A 17,877-nucleotide genomic window follows, 5' to 3' on the forward strand; every position below is an offset into this window, starting at 1 on the left:
AGTGAGGAGGAAGTCATTAGCTGGGAAAACCACAAGATTCCTTATTGAACAGGGGGAAGAAAAGGGGTGAGGTTGAGATGTAAAGAGGGAGGGAAAAAAGGGAGAGAGACAGAGAGGGTGGGGGGGAGAGAGAGAGAGGGGTGGGGGGGTTATCCCGAAACTCAGTTCTGCTGAGGCAATCTGTCATGGTTGAAGTAATTGCCCTCGTCTTGCGTGAATGAAGTGATCTGTCATCGCCCACTGCATTACTGACTTAAGAACTGCTCTGACATAGACACACACACACACACACAGGCACACACAGGCACACACAGGCACACACAGGCACACACAGGCACACACACACACTGGCGCACGGTCAGAAAGCCGTGACCCTTCTGAACGCTCCAGCTCAGACGCACGCAGCTGTGACATCTTGAATAAACCACCCTTCCAAAAATTTCGGCAGAGGGGAAGAAAGAAAAAAAAGACACATGGCCAGCCTCTCTGCTTCCTTTCGCTCCCTCATAATCACTCTTTGTCTGTGCAAAGAAAGAGTGCGAGTGTTGCCCAGAGAAAAGTGGCTGATTGGTTACTGTTTTATCAGTAAGAGTAGAGTGGGCCAGGGTCTCATTAGGTCAACATCCTCTGTCCCTGTTTTGTTGCTTATGTGGTGTGGTTGATACACTGTGTTGAATGAGAAAACAGAGGGGGGAGGGGAGGTATAATTGCTCTTTAGCTGCAGCTATCAGACTAATATTTGTCTACGTGGTGAAAAGAGACATTAGTCACATTGATTAGGACTCATTAATGGAGTGTGGGGAGGTGAGCTGGGCTTATTGGCTGCACATGTTTGAAGAAAGCTGAGCATTAGCGTGCACTGAGTGATGAAATTTGGAAAAGAAATATCAATTTCAGGCTTATAGCAAAGAATATTTAAAAAGTGAAATATAAACAATCTTTATGTATAGTTTTCACACAAATGCCTCACACCACATCTGACTCAAACTCTTAAATTGCTTTCAGACCTGCACTGAACTCCAGATGATCAGCTGAAATTGTTCAGAGGGGCTGCATGGGAGAGCGTGAATGTCTGAGACAGTTGCTGTGGACATTCTCCGGATTCTGTCCGTCCAGTAAAAACCAAGAAAAAACCAAGAGAACGTCACACGTAGAAGAAACTAACTCGTTTAACACTATCAAGGAGGTCAAGAGAGCTTTTGGTGATAAGGGCCGATGCCAGTGGCAATGTGCTGTAAACAATAAAGGTGATTTTGCAGCGGAATTTATACAGTTATGTCCTGCACCTGCTCGCTGTGCCACTCACCTGAATGCTCCAGAGATTTCTGTAGTGAACACATACGTGTGGTGAATCTCCTTTTCATATATGGAAGGCAAACTCTAGACAACATTGTGCAGACATTTCTTGGAGTTTATGTCTGAAAATGGCTTAAAACTAATCAAATTTGCAGACGACACCACATCAGTCGTTTCACATGGAATAGTTTTGTTGGCTCTTGAGCATCGCTTCAGCCACAATTATCCTTCCTGTCAGAGTTAGAAAAGCAAAAGAAATGCTACAGAATACCTTTCCATCCCTCTGCTTACCATGGATCAAAATCAGCTCTCCTAAATTTCTTGGCAGTAACTGTTAACTCCAGCTTACTGAAGTGGGAGGGAATTACAAAGGCAATTCTTACCATGGCACATTGGATACAAGAGAGTTTTTCTTAAAGGGATAGTTCATCCCAAAATGAAAATTCACTCATTATCTACTCACCACTATGCAGATGAAGGGGTGGGTGAAGTGTTTGAGTCCACAAAACACTATAGGTGTCTCAGGGGTAAACAGCGTGGCTGCCATATCCAATATGGCAACCATGTCTTCAAGGGTAAAAAAAAAACCAACAGAAATTTACATAAAATTCCTCCATACTGCTCCTGTGGTGTCATCTAAGTGTCCATAGGCCCTGGCATTCAAATTCAACTCGAACGGCATCATTTAAACCCTATTTTATGTTCACAGATATCCTCCTCCTAGTTACTGCAGCAGTTATCGTGAATTCTCGTAATACTCACAAGCTCTAGCGAGAACTGCAGCAGTGAACTATCCCTTTAAGGCTATTGTGGACATTTGATGTTTTAAAAAGAGACAGATATTTCCTTTTCCATTGCAGGGATGAATTCCTACGAGTTTATGCCTCTCTTACCCTATGTTGGCTGGGATTGGCTCCAGCCCTCTGTCCCCGCTGACTCTCAGGGATGAGCGGCCACAGCTAATGGATGAATGGATCAATATGGAACTAAAGACAAGAGACAGTTAGCTTAGCATAAAGACCAAAAGTAGGGAGTTAAAGTTAAATAAATCTAACAATTTATTTTGTCTAATCTGCACTAGAGCCAAAGTGTTAATCGACCATACAGTTCGGTTTGGAAGTAGAAACTTTCTCAAGGTTCCTCTGGCTTCAGTGCAACCTCAAAATAACGACTCAGTATCAATCTTCCTATCTAACATCTGTATTTTTCAAACCTAAACCTCAGTCTACTTTATACCCTTGATCTTTTCCTTGTCTTAACAGCACCATAGTTGGAATGCACAGATTCTGGACACAGGTTTTGTAGATTTGTCCAATATTAATATTATTTTCTGGTTGGCAGAAGTAAAGCTAGTATTTGGGGAATCATTAATTATTTTTCTTCGCATAAAAATGATCTTATTTACACAGCTTTAGACAAAATGGAAATAACCAATGCAACAGTCCTGCACTACGCTGTCAGAGGGTGTGGATTCAACTTTATGGAAATTTTTTAGAGAGTTCATGCTAAATTGCATATATTATACAGGTTTTACTGTGCCCTACCATCCTGTACATACAGTACCTTAAATCACAAACGCACCCCCACATGCACAGAAACTCTCCACCTCCTCCATCACCTCGGCACATGCACACTAACACAAACAGACGTTCAAATAGACATACAGTCTGTCATATTTGCGGCTGGCAAATAAGCACTGAGAGGCTGTTAAAGCCGGCAAGCTGAGTAAACCAGAGACAAGCGTGTGCTTAATGAACTGGGCTGCCTCCCAGCACAACATCTCATCATCACTTGGACTTAAACAAACCACTCAGCTGCTAATTGGCCGAGCCGCATGGAGCCGCTGTGAGGAATGTATGCTCCCCACCTCCACTGTTGCTCCTCAAAGGCTTGACAGACAGCAGCAAGACAGACTCTGTTATTGAGTCTTTGCACTGATCTGTGACAGTCTGGCCTTCTGGTGGCTGTGTACATCCATACATGCACTGAGTCAATCCATACACTTGTGTGTTTCCATTGTAATTTGTGCTGAAGGTTATTACTTTCCCTCACCCTCCAAGTGTATTTTAATACGTTTCGATGGCGGAAATTCTCAGTGCGTAGAATTTGAGGCGACAGTTTGCACTTGTCAATCAAACAGCAGCCATCTTTCTCTTGAATTTTCATAAGATTTAGTGTAAAGTTCTGCAAGTATGCCACTGTTTTTCTTCTTCTGTTCGGCTGCAGTGGCCATCGTTGCTAATGTTCTTATTCTTCTGCTCGAAACAAACAAATAAAGCCCATCACTTCCTGTGTGCCAGAGGATTTCGATCAGGAAAGCCCGACCAGACACCAGGTGCTTAGATTATCAAATGCAAAGATTCATAAACTGAGAATAAGCCGAGTTATATTATTGGCAAACAAACATTTATTGATATAAAATGTTGCAGATTATTCCTTGATTCCAATCTCTGGCCCGGCAGACCCATCTCAGCAATTTTTATCTTATTTCTATTTTATACTTTTATACATTTTATATATACACATCTAAATTGAAATATGTTTAAATAATAATTTGACTCATAGAAGGGAGTCTGACTGACCGGTCAAACAATGGTTACTTGTGCAGCAAGCAATTCAGCAACTACATCATTCTGCTCCGGGTCAGACCAACCTCATCGCAGGGTGGAGATGTTTCCAGCGAGTGTAGGGTTTAGGAGGAAGTTGATAGAGCTTAAGAGCAGGAAACACACCCAAGTGACTCGTGGTCAAATCCTGAAAGTAAACTAAAAAATGGCAGCACATCTCTGCAGTTAGTTCAAGTTCATGTATCTGTTTGCTTTGACTGTACCTTGTGTTTATTCTGGTAGTGTGCAAATAGTTATGACAAGGATATGGATATTGAGGGTGGATTTCAGGGCTGATGATAATGATACTTTTTTTTAATGAAGCTGACTATAAACTGATAGTTTGTGATAATATTTAATATCAGAGCATTTTCGCTCCAAATATGACCCCCTAATTACGACAAATTTCTGTTAAAAGACACTTTATGATTCAATCTAAGTAGATGAGTGTGATTTCTTTGATCTGTGTTTAAAAAACAGGATTCATACTTTATTTGCTGTTCATCATTGGTTAGCAGTCACACATTATAGAGTGTAACTTCAGCACTTTGTGGAAGAATCTCTCCACTAGAAATTCAAAAAATGCCTTGAGAACACATTGCTGGGTGGCAAAAAGACTAATTTTCAATTAACATCTGAAAAAAATGTAATGGAAACGTTGAACCATACTTTGTCTCAATGTACTTTCTTTGAGCTTGAGCATTTAGATCATATTGTGAGAGTAGAATCACTGCAGGTGGAACAACTTTCATGGTGTGTGTGCCTGTGTGTGTGTGGCCAAATCACATCTTCACTGCCATCCTAGTAGCAAGTGATAACACTGGCATTGGCTGTATTGACAGGTCAGTAATGGCTTCCTTCATTCCTTCCATTTCCATTTCATACCACTGTACATAGTCATACTGTTACCAGAAAAACATGCAGCATTATCTACAAAATATAATAGGTATGAAGCCTATGTGAAAAAACTACAATACCATTACATGAACTACAAGCTTCAGTTTCAGCTGGATAAAAGAGACCCACACCACCTCCCTCTCCCCAGCAGTTAATGGGTGATTAAGCCCTGTTGCAGACAGTGGGCCACAGGGAGCCAATTGATCTGACCCTTGACCCTCACTCTGATGGAAGGGGGGAGGCTGGAGGTCAGGCCTGTAAGGGATACCCTCTTTATCCCTCTGCCTGAACAGGAGCTCAAAGCTGGTGGAGGCACCCAACCAGGATCCATGGGTCTCCGGGGCCCCCCTACCACCAGCATCACATTCATATGGTCAATATGAGCCAAAGAGCAAACACCTTGGTGCTCTGTGGCCCCCGTGATGCTTTGACCTGCGTATCTTTGATTTTCCCAAGGGTAACTCACTTTGATTGGCTCCTATTGGATGAGCCCTGCATGTGAAAACACACACTTACACAATAACTGCTATTTGTGACGAGTCTGGATACGATCCTAACTTCTTCATCTCTGTGATCTCTGACAGTCATGAAGTGAAGATTGAGCTGATCCTTCTCTCAGTGAAAGACTTGTAGGGGATTTTCAGAGGAGAGGACTTTGTAATGCCACTTCTCTTTGAGGTATCCAATGAAGTCAGCACTATTGCATTAAGCTTACTGGTCTTGCTAAGGGCACCTTTTCATCACAACCCACACACACACACACGCCCCATCCCTCTCACTCCCCCTTTTAAGTTGAGGTATTGTCTTTAACAGCATTATAACGGTATCATTCCGCTCCCACTGTGAACAACAAAGACAAGAAACGCCAAATCCTAGAACACAGCAATCTGTGTGTAGGTGTGTGCGTGGGTATGTGTGTGTGTGTGCTCTTTAAAGCAATGCTAATGGGCCCAAAGAAGCATTAAAGTGACCCCTACTGTAACAAAAGAGTTAATAATCCGTTTAGAAAACAATCAGATCCATGGCCATGAGAAAAGCCCCCTGCTAAGTCTTTCTGTAAAGAGGAGGAGGTGGGAATTCACCTTTTTTTCAGTCAGCAATCTTGTTGAACATCGCTTGTTTTCATCGTTCTCTCTACGGGGAATGATGGAACTGTATTTAACGGCAGCTCTCAGCCACAGTCGGCAAAAAAAAAAAAAAAAAAATACATCACAGTTGAGTTTTACATGGGCCATTTTGAGTGATTCTAAGTGACCCTTACTGGAGGTCAGGGTTTGTTATCTGCCCCATCCACTGTAAATGAGTCCCATTGGACTTCTAAAGGAGCTATTAACAAACAAACGCTGGCGCGCCCGTTAATTGCTAATGATAGGCTCTTTGTCTTGTGTTTCCCCTCCAGGTCAAAATGTTCAACTAACAGGATCCATCTCCAGGCAAGAGGCTGTCAGGTCAAACTGCTGCAGATATAATAGGTGATATAAGCCATTAAGACTTCGAATGACATCTCCCGCGCTGCATGTCAGATATCATGGTGATTAAAAAAGTGATACAGAGTGATAAAATAAGTACAAGCTCAGTGTTAGGGATCATAAAACTTTGCAGCTGAATGTATTACCTCAGGCTGGCAGCCTTATCTGTTATGCATCAGAGTGATCCATGTGTTTTAACATCAGGTCAGAGCTGAATCTATCACTGCTTATCTTTGCTGTCAAGTAGGTGAGGACAGGCCATTTTATTTCTTTGTCTCTCTGCTGCTTATTCTTCCTTCCCGCCCTCTGGTCTCAACACAATCTCAACATCCAGGAAAACGATCACAAAGCTTGCGAAAATAATTTATTTTGGAAAAAATACCAGAGTGAGGATGTGTGACAGTGAAGTGAGATAATTTTCTTCTTATCAGTTCTTATCAACTGGCATTTTCTACTGGTGAAGTGGCCAGATTTGATTTGATTAGATCTTCTAAGTTGTCAAGGAAATTAACAGTTGTATCAGGAAAGCACTTGAAACACTAGAGTATTTTTCTTACATGAACTCTAGAGAATGGGTCTGGACTTTTTCCACACATGAACAATGCAGCAGGAGACTCTCCACTCAGACGTTCACAACAACACAGAAATCTCCGGAGCATTGAGATGAGAGGTGCAGGATGTAAAGTATTAATTCTGCTGCACACCATCAACTCCTCATCAGTGTCTTCTACGTGTATGGCACCATTTTCTCATCCTGAGATATTTGTATTCTTTTATTTTTGCATTGCATCTGTCTGCTGATAGAAACATCATCAACACACCCACCTGCTCTCAGTGAGTTCTCCTGAGGATCTCTTGCTGTGTTCTCACATGTGAACATTCGGACATTAACCAAAGTTCTTACAAGGGTGCTGGCCAGAGAAACTCTGAAACTTTGCAGTCTCTCAATTGGATATTTGCATTCTCACATACAGCCCCTCCAGAGAATGTCATTATCTGGTGTTCAGTATGTGTGAAAGCAACTTTTCAATGACTTGTTCTTTAAACAACTACAAATAGTCAGCAACCATATGTACACAAAATGAAATGCATGTGGAAAAAGGAAAAAAAAATTCTATTGCACATTGTTCCCAAGAAGTAAAAAAACAATAAGTATGCAAATGTTCTTCCAAAGTTGTTGGACAATCCATTGTATGAACTAGTTACTTTACAGCATAACCAAGCCAGTGGCTATAGTAAGCCAGCCAGCTATAAGAAGACACAGTCAGGCTGTGTGTGCAATCGCTCAGTCACCATTCCTTGTCACAGTATTTCACAGTGAGCGGTAAATTGAGATTTCTGACACATGAATCATTTCAGTTTTAGTAAAAGTTTCATACAGTTAATTATTGCATCTAAAGCATTGTACTTTCCACAGAAAGTTTTTCATTCCATTGGGTGAATATTTGAGTGCACTATAATTTGGACACTCAATTAAGATGGCGGACAGTCATAAGGTTGACTGTAGAAGCACATGAAGGTGCTGTGGCTTTTAGACAGGAGATCCTGCAGAAAGAAAATCCCAGCAGTGCCTCACTGTGAAGCATTTTAGGGAATTTCCTTGATCAGGGATCAATATAGTCTCATCTTATCTTATCTTATCTTATATTGAGTTATTTTGGGCACAGTCAAAGATAACTGTGAAATGACATGTGTTATATCTCTGCAGCCACTGTGTGTTCAGTCTATATGTTTTCCGTCCACCCAGTGCATTAATTTAACTTCAAGTTAGACAGCTTACAAGTTGAATCAGTACTGTGATGTCAATACTGATATTTCAGGATGTCATTTCTTGCATTAATTGTTGGTGAAAAAAGTAATCACCGTACACGTAAAGTGTTAAAAAGGACATTTGCATAGATTGTTTCATTTTAAACTTTTAATCACTGTTGCAGATTCAATTGAACTGAGGTCTTGTGAAAGCTCTCTGTGAATGCCAAATAATCCAATTATTTAATCATTAATGTATTACTCCTATCATCTCTCCTTTGTTGAAGTGTTAGCAAACACACACTCACACACACACACAAAGAATCAGTTTTATGATGTTTCTGGGTGTCTTTCCTCAGTGCAAATTACCCAGGAGGAAATGGCCATTGCGAGTGGATTGTGGGACTTTATTCGAATGTTTCCTGCGGTAAGTTATTCCTTTGTCTGGGCCAAGCTAATAGCAGGGAATGGGATTCAAATAGAGTCAAGCTGCCTCCTGAGATCCCTCAATCCACCGTCGCCATAAAAAGAGGTCTGAGGCCAGTCTAAATATTTGGTAGTCTTAGCAGGTTCATGTTAAAAGACACACACTCACACGCACGCACAGTGCACACACACACACGCACCAACACACACACACATGCACTGAATGCACAAGCAGGCCGAGGCTGTGAAGTTGAATGGCATAGCTCAAAGCCTTCCTCCCCCTATCCCTGCCTCTTTCTCTCTCTAAACCGCCAAACCATTCTCCCCCTTTCTCCAGCTCAGAGGAATTCATTAACTGCCTCTCCACAGAGACACTATGGAAATCAGGCAGCTACAAAGGCAAAGAGAGAGGGAGAGAGAGAGGGGGAGAGAGAGGGGAGGGAGGAGGAGGGAGAGGGTGGGTGGTGGTGGTGAATGGGGCTATATTATCCTATTAGATGGTGGATATGTCTCGTTTCCCTCCCCAGTCATGAGAAAAACATTAATTTTAAGTGAGAAACGAGACAGAGGGAGGGCGGGAGAGAGAGGGATGAAGAGAGAGAGAGAGAGAGGGAGAGAGAGAGAGGGAGAGAAAAAGAGAGAGAGAGAGGGGAGGGAAATGGTGAGGGTCTTTAACATTGCTCTTTTATCGAGCTGAAATGGAGAGTCCCCTGGCTCCATTTACCTTGGCAATGAGGATAGAGCCGCTCTCCATGAATGCCATTTAAAATGCCATGGAGATTAAGCATCCTCTCTCTCACTCTTTCTCACTCATGCACACACATACACACACACACATGCATACACACATGCACAGCAGCAGCGGCGGTGTGCTCGTCATAATATGTGTTTAGGAAAACAGCTTTGAGATTCATGAGTAAAGCCCTCTAGGTGCCAGCGCGAGGAGGGAAGAGAACGGGAGAAAGAGACACAGAGAGAGGACCATCACTTAGCCAGAGTGGGCTTTAAGCACTGTAATTAAATCATTAGATTCCCTCCCTCCCTTACTCCCTCCATCCATCCTTCCATCCCTCCATCCCTCCCGCCCACCACCTCCCCTTCCTGTCCCTTCTCTCCCTCTTCTTCTCTCCATCTCTCTCTCTCTCTGAGCTCAGCCAGGCTCATCAGGGGCTCCAGTGTGAAATGATGAATCTGTATTTATGGGGATGGAGTAATTACACAGCTAACCTCTGAAGGAACCCAGGAGGGCCACAGGGCCACTGAGCAGGGCGCGGGGTGCTCAACCTCATTAGCACTGCCTGAGTGTGTGTGTGTGTGTGAGTGTGTGCAGCAGATTGAGGCAGAGCTGCTGTTTGGACAGTTAAGCCTGTCAATGAAGACACATCAATCTTTGTCCTTTCATATATCAAAGGGAATTTTTTTAACAGTTTCCCCACATAAACAGATTCGATTTTCTCGCATCTCATATCTCAAGTTTTTACTTTCCCACATATTTTCATCCCCAAATACAAAACATACCTATACTATATAACGCCATTGGCTTCACTGATAGTCCTGAGTATACAGTAGCCCATTCTTCTGAGCAAGCATCTGTCATTTTCCACTCCACAGCCCCTGTGTGCTCCTGATCTCTGCTTATCTCTTCAGCCTCTGTCATTATACCGTCAGTGTCCTTTACCTTCTCTCTGAAAAAACATGCTCCACTGACTTCCGTCGATAATCACGGACATTCCTCGCAAATCTGGCCGACCATATCAGTGCCTCTCGGTCCATCTGCTGACCAGGATGTCCCGGCATGCCCCGCGGATCACCTGTCAAAGCATGGAGCGAAATAAATAAATGAAAATAATCTACAGAGAGGTGTGCAACAGTTGTTTATGTTCTAATTCATGTTTATTTGTCTTGTTATGTTTTATAATAATTATTAATGTATTTTCAATTAGTACATTTCTTTCAAACTTTTGCAGCTATTATAAAAAAAAATCTGAGCGTGACAATGAGGCAGGGCTTTGGTGCATTTGTCAAATACAAAATGACCACAAAATGCTAATTCACACATGCACAGGCTTACACACACTTCACAGGTTTCCTTTTCTGCACAGACAGTAAAGACTGCAGAAATTAGATCTCACAACACACACACACACACACACACACACACTCACACACATGCACGACCTAGGCTAACCAATGCACTAATCGCCTGCCCCGGGCATAGGAGGAGCTTGGTGCTTAAGTAGGCTGCCAATCAGTCAGTCAGCTCCACATCCAGAAGCTCCCGCGGCCAGACGCACGCATCACTCCGCACTCGAGGTGCCAAACTGCGGCTCTGACACAACTCCGGCTCGGTTGAGAGAAGCTTGACAGTTTGTGGGAAAAAAAGAAGAGGGGGGACTCTGGTGGTTTAGACGCCCCCTTCATCCTCCTCTACTCCGTCTTTCTGGGGATTCCTACTTTTTTCCCTCTCTCCTGTGCCTCCTCTTTGCTGTTGTGTGACTTTTTTGGGGGAGAGATTTACTGTGCGCGCTCTCCGGACATGTCTTTCCCTCAGCTGGGGTACCCCCAGTTCCTCAGCGCCTCCCATGAGGTGTACGGGGGCGAGCGGCCGGCCTCTGCCCGGGAGGGTGCTGCCGAGGGCGGCGTGAGCTCCTCTGCCACCGCCGCGGCTGTCGGCTCCATGCTGGGGATGTATGGGAGCCCGTGGGTGGCTCACAACTACAGTGCCTTTCTGCCGTACAGCGGAGCCACAGACCTCGCCCTCATCTCCCAGATGGTGAGAGTTGTTTAATGTTGATGACACGCGCTGATCTGTCTTTTGTTATAGATTAATACGCAATTAATCAATGGCACCAAGTGATAGACACGCCATTCTTATTCTGTAATATTTATGGATTTAGATAATAACTGTCCTATTATTTATGATGATCTGCTCATTGTCAGTTTTATCATTCACCATGTGTAGGTCTGTGGTCTAAATTATAAAACACTATAATTAGATAAATATATAATTAGTGGAAGCATAAACATAAACTCTACAATTTAAGCTACAGGCATATTGTTTTCGTTTCTGTAAATTGTGTAAAAGATAAAGGGGGAATTACTGCTAATTTTAACGTCAGTGGTAGAGTATATAATCTATGGAATCGTTTATTAATTAGAAAGCAAATATAGTTTATTAATAATATAAGAATAAAAATGTAGAGCCTTTTAAAATGTATAATGTTTCAATTTTTTGTTCGATAGGCTTAATCTAAACAAAATGAAAATATTTATATATCATTTTAAATTCAGCCACTTTAGAAATTAAATAACTGACATGGGCTAATTTCTTAATTCAGGGTGTGTCTCATTCTGTGTTTCCTAAATTTAGGCTCTAATACACCAACACTTTTGAAAACGTTCCCCCCACACATAAATAATAAATGATGTGGCATTTTAATTAAACATTTATGAACTTTAGAGGACATTTTTAAAAGACGCTCAACAAGTTGCTTTCTCCAATTACATGTCCAGGGCTCCCAGTATGAGCTGAAGGACAGCCCGGGCTCTCACCCGGCCTCCCTCCCTGTCCACGCCGCTCAGGGCTTCTACCCGTACGGCCAGTATCCGTACGGGGACCCGTCGAGGGCCAAGACGGCCACGCGGGAGACCACGAGCACCCTGAAGGCCTGGCTGCAGGAGCACCAGAAGAACCCGTACCCCACCAAGGGAGAGAAGATCATGCTCGCCATCATCACCCGGATGACGCTCACACAGGTGAGTGCATGGTGTGTAGAAGTGTCAGCTGTGACCTGGCGTTAAAGGGGTTTGGAGAAAAGAACTCGGTGCCACTTATTAGTGAAGAACATGAGCTGATTTGCTTTTCAAAAGGTCGTGTCCACACTTGTCACCTACAATAGCAGCACTTCATTAAACGACTTGTTCCATGACATTGTTTTGACAACTCATTTACAATCTGTGACACTTCCAAACCCACAGTTTAATAGTCTTATTTCCAAGCTCTTACATTGATCATAAGACTTATTTATCATATTTTACATTAGGATATAGCCACAGTTTTCCACACTATGTGTTCAAACCAGTGCTTTTGATTTCAAAGTGTATAAAAAAAGTTTGTTTTCGTGTCCCAGGTGTCGACGTGGTTCGCCAACGCGCGCAGACGCCTGAAGAAGGAGAACAAGGTAACCTGGGGCCGCAGCGCCGAGGACCGGGACGGCCGCATCTTCAGCAGCGACAACGAGGACGAGCCCGGCAAGAACGGCAGCGACGACGAAGACGAAGATGAGGAGATCGATCTGGAAACTGTGGATATCGAGAGACCCGAGGAGCAGTGCGCACAGGAGGAGCAGGGCTCCCCCAAAGTCGAGGGAGAGGCGGGCCTGTCCGCCAGAGAGCAGGCCTCGGAGCCTCGGAGCTCGGAAAGCGGCAGGACGCTTTCTGTGGAGGGCCTGAGAGGAGTGGAGGCGGCCATTTCTCTCAATAAATCGCCCGTTGTCAAACTCGCAGTGGATCATTCTCCCAGTAGACAGGAGTGCCAGAGACCCGCTCAGAGCAAACCCAAAATCTGGTCCTTGGCAGAGACCGCCACAGCCCCCGACAGTTCTCACAAACCTTCCCCTGCGGCCCATGCGCATCACCCGGCTTTGGCCTCGGCCGGCCACCCGGCATTGCTCCCGGGTCATGGGATATATACGTGCCAGATTGGCAAACTGCACAACTGGGCCAACGCGGCTTTTCTGAACGCCAACTCTCTTTTGAACATGAGGTCGCTCCTCGGAGGGGCGCCGGCCGGACACCTGCCTCTCCACGGCGCAGTGCCGGCTGCGCGTCATGACGCACGGCCGGTTGCAGCGGCGGCGGGCCAGGGAACTTCGGGAACTGAGGATGACAGTGATTTAGAGTCGTCGGGAAGCTTCAGTCCAAAAAGAGATGGTATGTGTTTAACTGTGCAACCCTCTGTTATTAATTTAACTCAATATTCCATGCAATATATGTGCCAACAAAACAACACACAAAGGACAAAACAACTATATTTGCTCAAATTTGACAGGACAATTAATAATAATCATCAAATAATGATTATTATTATTATTATAATAACATTTGCTAAATAAATACATCGTTTGTCTTTCTACAGACGAAGAGAGCGACCACAGGACCGATCCCCTGAAGTTCCAGCTGATCACTGACAGGTACAACAATCTCCTGCATCTCAAATCAATTTAGCATCATGACATCGTCCACCTCAATTTCTCACCACATGTCTTCTGCTAAACGAACCTTAAAGGAGAGGTAAACACTGTTACACCTGAGCGGGCAGGAGGCACAACCTGCAGCACATAAATCATTTGATTGAGACCCCACTTTAACGCTTTGTCAGGCACCAGTCTAATATATCCTGCGACCCCCTCCCCACCCACCCTCTCTCCCTGTGAGTTATCGCCACCCTAATGTCATTTAAATAATCTGCCGCCATTTATTCACGCCCCCTCAGTGAATGCACCTAATGTATGTCAAAGAAAACGCTGATAGCAACATCATGAATGAAGTGGAGGGTGAAAAGACATAAAACAATTTACCGGCATGGTGTTTTTTAATTTGCATAAATTGATCTTAACAATGTTTTAATATGGTCTTTAAAAAGCTAAAGTCATACAGTTAAAATTGGGTAATTATTTTTAAAATGTGTGTAAATGGAATTGTGCTTTTAGGAGAAATATTAATCACTGATTTGATTTTATTACAAACTAAACCTATATTTTCTTTTTTCCACAGACCTCACCATGGCACAGCATCACAACGAGTCCTGACAACAACATTATGAGAAGACACAGAAAAGAAAAAGAGAAAGGAATCATTTTATTTAACGGAGAACAATTTAACGAAGGATATTTTTTTCGGCAAGGGCATCTGTCATAGTATTACTGTTTAGCTTCTACATGCAAAAGACATGGTTGGTTTTGTCACAGATTTGCTTGTATCTCTCTTTCATGTCCTATGTTTTTTTCCCCCCTCGCCTCTTCTGTTGTGAATGGAAACCTTGAAAATTGTAAATACAGGATATGAATTTGTCTTTAAAGAGTATATTTTTTGGGATCTAAATAAATGTCATTATAGTCATTTATCATTCAAGACTTTTCTATTCTAACTATAATTAGAAAATTGTCCATCTTCTTTTAAAACAAAACAAACCCTGGATGTATTTATCTTCCTTTAGATTGACACTGACATTTGTATGTCAATTTACAGTTTCCCATTTTATCAGATAACTATCAATTATCAGTTATAACGTGATCATTTTAATTCAGCACAATGCAGAAATTATCTTTTTAGTTTTCCTCCATCTACTTTTGAGTGTGAGGTCTCAGCAAACTGTATTTTAAGGGAAAACCAGACATAATCATTGATTCGTACTCGTTTTAATGGTGATCACAGTTCACCTTTTAATTGATTCTTTTGGCCCTATGTCCAGTGAGTTTCACACTCTTCTTGGCAGCTACACCATGCAGTGTCAGCCCTTTTTTTTTTACTTTGCAAGAAAAGTCCTGCCCTCATTGAAATCTGCACCCTTGCCAAAACTCGGAGACTTTTGCCAGCGCCTTGGAAGCCACTGCAAACGCTGCAGAATTTTGAAAATTGAAGCTTTCCAGGACCTTATGAACCTGCGCCTGTGCTTTCAGCCTAGGCCTCCTCACTTTAATGTTGGATTATACCCCCTCAGTGCCACCACTGCCGCCTCTGAAATATGGATCAGACGGCAGGAAAGGCCAGCAGCCAGTATGGGGGCGGCAGCTCAGGGGGAGGTGGATGCGAGGGTGAGAGGGGAGGGCAGGGGGTGGTGTGTGTGTGTGTGTGTGTGTGTGTGTGTGTGTATGTGTCACTCCAAGCCATCCTTGACGTTCACAGGCCCAAAGTCATGGGGTAGGAAGAGAGAGAGGATGATGGGAGGTCTTAGTGCTTCTATAGCTTTCAAAGCTGGGGTCCTATGCTTGGGTTAGCAGCAGATCATGCGTGGCACATAATTCGGGGTCCTATGGCCTCTCAAGGGGCCCGGGCAGGTTCATGTACTGTCGAGATTTAGATTTAACTGAAAGTTTTAAATTCACATTTTACTATTGTTTTAAAGAAACATTTTAATTTGATCGTCCATTGCTGATAGTCAACTTTCTGTCAGGTGCCGGAAAGTAAGGCCTTGTGGAGGTGATGAATACCACTGAGGTCTGTAGATATGAAGGCTTTGGATTAGATTACTGAAATGTTAGAATCAGGGTAAGGCTGGGTCGGGTTAGGTAAAGTTACATGGTCGACAAACAGCAAATAAGTGTGTGGCATTGTGCTGAAGAGCCTCTCTCTGTCATCTGATAGCTTCAACAGATGAACCCAAGTGGATGCTTGTGTATTTGCTGTGATACAATTCCCCATAAGGAATCATCACAATATCATGTAAAGTTCACACACAGTCAAACAGGGATTTGAGCAGACGAGATATGACCACTGATGGACTCAGAGCCACCGGGTGATGTGACTCAATGCTGCCACCTCACTCTCAGAGAAAGCAGAGCAGTACTACACCATGACGGGCACAACTGTCACTGTGGCTGTAGGTCTGTACTCACACAGGCACTAGACCCTGAACCTTTCTGCAAGTATAGCTCAATCATACTCAGCAAAATCAACCCAACAACAATCAATACAGTTGGCTCAGTTCCTATATTGTTGCCGCTTATAGTGAAAAGCGTGTATCTCCAAATATTTTGGAATGAAGTTTTACTTTGTGGGTGTTAAAACTCAGAGGATTATCTGAAAACAAAGCTGTTTCAATGTTAAACATTTAGAAATGCACGTTTTTCTCAGTTGTGACTATCCATACCTCAACATATCATACACTGCCAATGACTCCATATACAGTATTGGCTTTATTGTACATTCACTTCAGTGAAAATAATTACAATAACTATTTTCTGCCAGAAACAAACATCCAAACATTCAGTCACATGGGCCTAAAATGCACCTTTGATTGTGTGTGAGGAAAATATACTTTTTAAAATGTGCATGAGGGATATTCATTGTAAAACATCACAGGCTGTAGATTGTAAAATATGCAAGGGTTAGTAAAATGTTTGTATTTTAAAAAATATATTCAGTTATTTCTTTGGATTGCTCATGCTGATCATAAACTAGAAGCCACGTTCACTGTTTGTGGTAAGATGAAAAAAAAGTACCTTTACTTTATTACAATGCTTCGAAAGTACATGTTTACTTGAGTAGATTTATTTTCAGGTACTTTTCACTACAGTAGATCAAATATCTGTACTTTCTACTCCACTACATTTAAAAAAAAATGCATTGCATTAATGCTCACTTTGTATTTCATATTTTTAGAAGTTTATAACCAGAAGGGAATTGGCCCATTGATCCAATCAGAGTGGGCCGGTAACATTAGACCCCGCCTCCTTCAATAAGATTAAAGTGCACCTGCAGCAGCATCACTGGTGAAGGAATAGGTCACTGCTGAGAATGAGCCATGTAGTAGACCATTGCAATATGCTTCACTCGGCAAGTACTTTTACTTTTAATACTTTTAAAACGTATATTTAAAAGCAAGTACTTAGTCAGGAGTCAGGACTTAGGAGGTGCTTCCAGGTGCCGTAGATATTTTCCTCCCTCACAAGTCTGAATATCTTAATTCATTCACCCATCCCTCTATTCGCCCACCCACACATCTTCACGCGGGGAGAGAAAGAGTCAGAAAACAAGAGATGGCAAAAGCAAACTTGAGTCGAAAGAGAGCAAATGAGCGAGCGAGAGAGATGATGCAGTGAGAGCTGTCATTGATGTGAGAACAGCATGGAAGGAAGCCAGACACTTGAGGCCATTTTCACTTCCTCTGCCAACTCTGACAGACTGCCATCAGCACTGCTGAGGAGAATATCAGCCGCTTTTTCTCTTATGCACACACACTTCCCTCTTTCTGCACTTCATCCCAGCCAGACCGCGCGACTGTTCTTCCAAGTACCCAAACAATATGTTATTCTTTCAAAGTTGGAAATCAGTGAGCTTAGCATGATGGGGCTGAAAATGACATCAAATAGCTGTTTAATCAGTCACACAGCGTGTCCAAAACATGTTTTGTTATGAAAGGAGTGGGAAAAGCGTGCAGATCCAAAATATGATTAGCGTTTTCTGGCGAGTGCAGCAAGAACTTCTACAGAGTTTCAAGTTAAGGCTTCACGTTGCTAGTTTGTCACCCAACCTGCCCCAAAACTTTTCTAAAGTAGAGCTGGTACACAGTGTGAATAAAAGAAAGAAAAGAAGCCATGCATACGTGAGGAAAACAACCACCATTATACGTGTGAATAAGACTCTTTCTGTGGAGTTGTATCAGCCCCTCAAACTCTCAGTGTGAACAGAGTCTTCATTGGTGCTTTGGTATT

The 17,877-nt window shown here is 42.9% G+C and overlaps 1 protein-coding gene across 1 annotated transcript; it reads left to right on the top strand.

The window, feature by feature from the left end:
• Positions 1-10,690: 10,690 nt before the first annotated feature.
• Positions 10,691-14,567, top strand: irx1b (iroquois homeobox 1b). Its single transcript, XM_020090361.2, has 5 exons — positions 10,691-11,216; positions 11,957-12,199; positions 12,574-13,375; positions 13,581-13,635; positions 14,219-14,567. Exons 1-5 carry the CDS (start codon positions 10,980-10,982, stop codon positions 14,265-14,267), a joined length of 1,386 nt encoding a protein of 461 aa, XP_019945920.1. The 5' UTR covers positions 10,691-10,979; the 3' UTR covers positions 14,268-14,567.
• Positions 14,568-17,877: the final 3,310 nt, after the last annotated feature.

This window comes from Paralichthys olivaceus, chromosome 20 (assembly GCF_024713975.1).
Source record: "Paralichthys olivaceus isolate ysfri-2021 chromosome 20, ASM2471397v2, whole genome shotgun sequence".
In the NCBI taxonomy this organism is placed as follows: domain Eukaryota; kingdom Metazoa; phylum Chordata; class Actinopteri; order Pleuronectiformes; family Paralichthyidae; genus Paralichthys; species Paralichthys olivaceus.

What these genes read in the sequence shown, in the direction of transcription:
- irx1b (XM_020090361.2), top strand. Translation starts at nt 10,980, where the DNA reads ATGTCTTTCCCTCAGCTGGGGTACCCCCAGTTCCTCAGCGCCTCCCAT. An exon ending in TCGCCCTCATCTCCCAGATG is followed by an intron (nt 11,217 to 11,956) that starts GTGAGAGTTGTT and finishes TTACATGTCCAG; the next exon opens with GGCTCCCAGTATGAGCTGAA. An exon ending in TTCCAGCTGATCACTGACAG is followed by an intron (nt 13,636 to 14,218) that starts GTACAACAATCT and finishes TTTTTTCCACAG; the next exon opens with ACCTCACCATGGCACAGCAT.